The sequence below is a fragment of the Crocodylus porosus genome, unplaced genomic scaffold (genome assembly GCF_001723895.1).
Source record: "Crocodylus porosus isolate Cpor-Errol unplaced genomic scaffold, CroPor_comp1, whole genome shotgun sequence".
NCBI lineage: Eukaryota > Metazoa > Chordata > Crocodylia > Crocodylidae > Crocodylus > Crocodylus porosus.
The window spans coordinates 166,236,495-166,243,224 of NW_017728886.1; the positions used below are offsets into that span (position 1 = coordinate 166,236,495).

The window sequence follows — 6,730 nt, forward strand, 5'->3', positions numbered from 1 at the left end:
CACTCCGGGCAGCAGCACAGCATAGTCCCTGCTCCCAGCGCTACTGCATCTGCATTAGTACTGGGAGTGGGGCGATGCCCTGCTGCCACTTGCCAGCTGAGGCAGGGGGGCATGGGATGCAGGCAGAGCAATGCTGAGAGCAGGGGCTATGCACTGCTGCTGCTTGCCTCCCTCTACCTGGAACGAGCCATGCCTACATCCCGCCCCTCCCCGCCCCAGCCGGGCAAGTGGCAGCAGGGCAGAACCGCTGTGCCGCCATCCCGCGTCCCCCCTCCCCAGCTAGCCAGCTTATCCCAGCCCCAGCCCTAATCTCTCCCTCCCCTACACTCCTTCCCTCCCCCCTCCCACAGCCCCAACAGACTTACCAGCTGGAGGCAGTGGTGTTAACTGCCTGTTTAGTCTATGGCCGAATCTGCCTGTTTAGTCTATGGCAAAATCTTTTCTGAATTGATTCGGACACTTTGAATCGATTTGAAGCTTTTAATTGGTCTCCCAATTTGATTCAAATTCAGAGATTTGGTCCCCAAATCAGGCCAAATATCCTTCGACTCAAAATGACTACTGAATCTTCACACAGCCGTATTAGATTTTATATACACACACACACACATATATATATCTACACACACACACACCACACCCCCCCATATTTATGCAAAATTCAAAATGATTTTAAATTTAAGATGAGTACCTAATAATTAGATTCTATACATTAGATTCTAACACAGTTATAATTTTCCATGTGTAGAATCTAATTAGTGGAAGGTCACCCTAAATTTGTATCCCCCACTCCTGTAGCAGGGCAAGAACTGATGGAGGGCATGGGGTCAGACCCCTACCCGTTGCCCTCCCTGCCACATGACTCCCGCTGCCTGCCCTTCCATGCCTCTGCCTGCTCCCCGCACCCCTGTTCTTGCCTTCTCCACCCACGGCTCCCATCTGCAGCCTGCCTCTGACCCCTTGACCCCTATGCCTGATCCCAATCTCTGCAGCCTGGGCCCCATTCCTTACCCCTATGCCTGTTCCTGTTCTCCCTTTGCAGCATACCTCCCCCTGCTCCCAACTCCATGCCCCTTCCCCACCCCTTGCTGCCATAAGGCATGCCTAGTAAATATGATATATTCAAGCTATAATTTTATGAAAAAAGAGGAAGACTGCATAGACAATGGAAATTATAATTTAAAGGACATGGGCAGTGAAAAGCAATGTAGTGGCTTTTAATTCCACACAGTCCTTGAGGTCTTTAGTTCATAAACAACGGTACTCAATAGAGGTGCGCTGATACATCCGTTTGTATCATACTGGCACCGATAAAAGGAAAAATTGATATCGTTGGCAAACGGCTTTTTTTTGGTTGATGAGGCTGATAACGTCCCTGATAAATGTTGCATGCGTGCACACAGCCGCAGCATGCATGCAACCAGGAGTGCAGCCCAGCAGCTTGGAGAGCAGCGTCTGGACAGTAAATCAGGGGGTGGAGGAGGGCGTGTGGGTTGGGGAGGTAGATAAAGGCCCCTTCAGTGAGGGAGGGAGTGGAGCTAGGGCAGTGGCAGGTGTAGCCCAGCCACAATGGGGCAGGGGATGGAGCTGCTGGCTCGTCCAGGAAGCACGGGGGGGGGCGACTCCCACCACTGTGCGCACCCCCAGGGGAGGCATGGGGGCATGTACTCACCCCTAGATCTATGCATGGGGTGAGGGGAGGCTGCCACTGTGCACTCGGGGCTGGGGCAGCGCTTGAGCCAGGTGGGGTGAGTGGTGGTAGCCCTCCCAGCACCACTGCCACACGCCCTGCCCAGCCCAAGCACAGCCACAGGCAACAAACTGACGCAGCCCTGGCCCTGAGCACACAGTAGCCGCTCACCCTCAACCCATGCACAAAGCAAGGGGGTACATGCCCCTCATATTTCCCATGGGGGTGTGTGTAGGGGCAGGAGCCACCCCCACCCCTCCACTGGCTCCATCCTGCACCCCACTCCACCTTAGCTCAGCAGTGCCTGTCTCTGCCCCACTCCCTCCTGCATCACTAGGGCCTCAATCTGCCCCACACACCCCTACACCCCTTCCCTCCAACAGACTTACCAGTCAGACGCTGCTCTCCAAGCTGCCAGGCTACATATCAGCAATTGGATCGGTACTGGCTGATATGGCTGGTCAATAATCAGCCATCAGTATCCACCCAAAAAAATCTTACTGGTGCACTCCTAGTACTCACAGAGCTTGTGTAAAGTGGACAGTAGTTACAGTGGACACTATTGGGCACTGTAATGGTGGAATATTAGTTAATACTGTATTTTCTCACATATCATGCCCCTCAAAAGATGTGTGCCTTGTTTTGGGAAGGCAGAATGAAGAAAAAAAGATTTTTCCAGAGTCATGGCTGAATGCAGATTGGGGGAGCAGGGACAGAGTTTATTCCTTATACTCATCTTGCAAAGTCCATGGCAAACTTTAACCCAAGCCATAGCAAATTGGCAGCAGTTTTTTTTGCTAAGCAAAAACTAGAACTTAAGCTGCAGAGTCAGAGAAACTGACAGTGCAAAAGACTCCCCTTCCCAGGCTCATGCAGGAGGTGGTGAAGGCAGCATGGCCCCCAGTGACCATTCAAGCATCCTCATGCCTCCATTCTGGTGCAGAAATCAGTTCCCCATTTAAAAAACACACACCCACAATTTGGATGGCTATTTTTTGCAGAAAAAGGTGCATGTGGTATGCAAGCAGATGTTGTGTGAGAGATATTTTTAAAAACTAATTGCTACTATAAGAATGCCAGCCAATGAAAACTTTGAAATAAAAGACTGAAAAAGAACAGGAAACAGATAACATGATACAGATTACATGAATTTATGTTCTTCCCTTTATGCACAGCAGCCAAGCTAACAAATACACAGTCACTTGCTCCAGAAGAACAGGATTGGATCAATTAGTTTAGATCATGCACCTCCATTTTTAGACATCATTATTAGACTGCTTGTATTCTCTAGTATGAACTGTTATCTCTCTGCCTCATTTATTTCCCCCTTCCACCAAAACACGGCTCTAATTCTCAAATGTAGTAGTCATGGTACACTCAACCCTGCAAAAATTAAAAAATAAAATTTAAATAGTTACCTCTTCTTTCTCATGTAGCATAATATGAGCTTTGAGACTAGCCACTCTGGAGAATTTTTTGTTGCACACAGGACATGTAGGATCTTCCCCATTGTGAGTACATTTGTGAAGTGTTAGGTTGAATTCCACATTAAATGACATTGGACACTGGTCACACCGATGAGGCTGGTTGTGGGAACAATCAAGATAAAGACATCAAACCTAACCTTTTTATACTAAGTATATGCACTAAAAGTATCTACACCATAATTAAAAACAAAAATAACAATTCAAATACATCCAATGATAATTAGTTCAACTAAATACCTTCTTTACTCCATGACCTAAAATTCTCAAAAGAAGGGGAAATGGAGTGAGGGAAAGGGGAAGGCAGGACCTTGGTTTTTTGTTTTGTTTTTCGTTTTACCAATTCAGTTGTTAATTTGTTTTTACGGAATGAAAAGAAAGAAGTGTGAAATGTCAGAAAAGATATAAAAGACTTTCTAAAGTTAAAAAGCTCCCTTCCCAGCATCTACCAGTAATACGACTGGCCCTCTCTACCTGTGCAGGTAAACACACAACTGGACCTAATGCAAGGGTGGGGCCAGATCTGGCCTGCCAATTGACTGCATCTGGCCTGCGGACAGGTAGCTGCAAAGTCTAGCCCACAGACAGCCAGTGGCTCTAGCTGCTGCGAGGTGGGTGGGCACATCCTGGCTCTGTCCACAACTTATACCAGTTCCTGCCACACACCAGAATCAGAGCTAGGCAGGTGCTGGCCTCACCTGTGAATGCTCCTGGCAAGTTCCCACTGGGGACTGGGGTGACTGCCAGAGACCACAGCTGACGCACCAATGCCAGTACCCGCCTGGTGCTGCTTCCAGCATTCATGGTGGGAACTGGTGTGAGGTGTGGATGGGTTTGGGAAGAGAGAAAAAATGGTTTGGGTGTCCTGGTGGGGCTGGGCCTGGAGGTGGGGCTGGTGGCAGCAGTGAAGAGGAACCACAGGGCAGCCCCAGTGCAAGCTCAAGATGGCTGCAGCAAGAAGGGTCCTAGCAGCAGCGAAGGGAAGGCAGCCGTGCCCACCAACAGGTCCCACTTTTTCCTGGCACCAAGCAGCAGCTTCTGCCAAACAACCACTACCTCAATGCCCAGGCCACCACTGCCAAAGCTGGGCAGCAGCTCCAGCCCCTCTTTGGGGTGCAAGGGCAGCCTAGAGGCAGCACTGGTGGCAGCGGGGGCCCTGACTGAGCTGCCCCCGCTGAAGCTACTGCCCACCCATGCCCATACCAACTCCCTGCCCACCCACCTTCCCAAGGCCCCATCCCACACAGCTACGCCCAAATAATTGCCTACCACTGATCTAATGTGTAATCCACACAATCTTGCATTGCAGGAGGCCTGATTGTGGGATCACTCATTATAAGCGCAGGGCACAGCCAGGACCAAGAGCTCCATGCAGTCTCCCATACACAGGGGGTATGTAGAGCACCCTGCAGCTGGGACAGTTCTATGACTTTTTTAAGGCATGATAGTTAATTTGCATGTGTAGCCAGTCTAAATTTACTGTGCAATTAACAATTTAATTGTACAGTAGACATCATGTGTAGGGGGGTACAGAAAGAAGAATGAGATGTCAGAAAAGATATAAAGACTTGGTAAAATTAAAAAGGATACTGAACTCCTTTTCCAGGTTCTACCAGCAATACAACCAAGAGAACAGTAATCCCTTTAAGAAAATGACACCTCCTTTATTCCATGGTCAACTTTTTTGCTGTCAAAAGCACATATGTATTCAGTTTGTATTCTTAAAAAAAAAAATTCATTCTTTTCATTTTGTTTAAAAACATTGCTCCTAATATTCCTCGCTGCTATCAAACTAGCCTAGAATTTAACTGAGATTCCTTGTTTCCAAAAAGCCTTAACTGTAAACCTAATATTCTTCCCGTTTCTTCTACATTTGATTTACAAATCACAACTACATTATATTTCCATTTCACCCAGGATTCTTCTGTTTCCTTTAATAAACAAGGCGACAGAGAGTGAGCGAGACAGCGAGCAAGAATAGAAAAACAAGCAAGCATGCACTGTCCCTTACTTAAAATAATTCTAATAGATCAGCTGGCAAAATCTGCCAATGAAGTAATAATAACAAATGCTTCTTTCTGTTGGCAGCACAAATTGGCAGCTCAAAATCTAGACAATTTTTTTAAAAATTCTATCAGTTTCCCCAGTCTACATGAACACTTTAAAGAGTTAATGGATTTGCAGCAGTTAAAAACTGAATAACTGGGAACAGATTCATTGCCAAATACTGTTCCCAGTAAGGTTTTATAAATACTTTGGGCTACACCTGCAATGAATAGTAAGTGATAAGTTTTGTACAGGCAGTCCTGAGACCTACTTGGTTCCTGAAAACTGCGTCTTAAGTCGAAACATTGCAACTCGGAACCAATTTTCTCATTAAAAAAATGTTATAAATGGGGGATTGGTTCCTGAACCAAGGCCCAATACTCTATTTTCACCAAAAATACCCCAGAATTTTTTACTCCATCAATTATAAGTAATCAATTATGAGTAATATAGCTACATGAATCTATTTATATTGTAAATAGCAATCATATTGATTTGGAATGACTTCTTTGAGGTGACTTTGCTGGACTTTTTGAAAGATTCTTGGCTGGAGTCTTCTCAGCAGTCTTGGTTGCAGGTTTTTCTGGAGTCTTGTCTACTTTCTTAAAGAAAGTGTCCAAGGAAGTTTGGACAGATGTTCTCCATGGAGATGAGCGATACAGCGAATTTGTTCGCTGGCGTGGCATCACATCAGATCAAGTGCTGTAAAGTCGAAACTGACATCATAAAGTTGAAACAGGTTGTCAATTTATAAACATTGTAAGTCAAAATGTTGTAAGTCAAGGACTGCCTGTACAACTCTAAAGCACCTACGATATTTGCTTATCGGTGCCAATCCTGAGAACCTTTACTCATTGCTTCCATCTCTACTATTATAATTCTGGATTTAACTTTTGATTTACTAAGTTTATTTAGATTTATTGAATACAAACCTTGTCATTTCGCTCATGATCCTTCATGTGGCGCTGGAACTGTGTTTCTTTTGGAAAAGACAGCAAACAGACCTCACACTTATGGAAGTTAGGTACTTGGTAGGAATAATTAGTGTTCTCTGTATTCGGTGTCAGAACACCATCTACAAAATAAGCATTAAACATTTTTGGTCAAAAATCATATTTTCAAATATTTAATTACATTCGTTCCAAAAAGCATTAAATACTTAAAAGTGAAGAACATGGTGATCACTACATTCTACCTGAACTAGCATTACAGGATCTCAGAGATTGACAGGCTAATAACACAGAAATGAATAAGCATACCAGCCCTTTAATTCTCCTACCAATTTGTAGTCTCATAAACATATTCTTCCTGTTTTTCTAATTAAACAGCAACAGAAGACAGAGAATGACCCACAGAAACACAAAAAAGAAAAAGAACAATTAAGTTTTCAAACACAAAAATTATAATAAACATTTATTTTTAACAATACTAAATTTAAAATAGTTGTTTTAGGTGATCTTTTAAGACAGCATAATTAGCGTTTCTAAATGTACGCCACTACAAACTTTGG

The 6,730-nt window shown here is 44.9% G+C and overlaps 1 protein-coding gene across 2 annotated transcripts in view; it reads right to left on the bottom strand.

Moving 5' to 3' along the window:
- The window catches only part of ZNF236 (zinc finger protein 236), a 129,631-nt gene that overhangs the window by 110,947 nt on the left and 11,954 nt on the right, over positions 1-6,730 (bottom strand). For both annotated transcript variants that reach the window (XM_019544878.1, XM_019544869.1), the window contains exons 2-3: positions 6,153-6,295; positions 3,109-3,273 (exon numbers count right to left, since the gene is read on the bottom strand). In XM_019544878.1, the coding sequence (XP_019400423.1) occupies positions 3,109-3,273; positions 6,153-6,179 (192 nt within the window). In that variant the 5' untranslated portion in view covers positions 6,180-6,295. The remainder of the gene's footprint in view (positions 1-3,108; positions 3,274-6,152; positions 6,296-6,730) is intronic.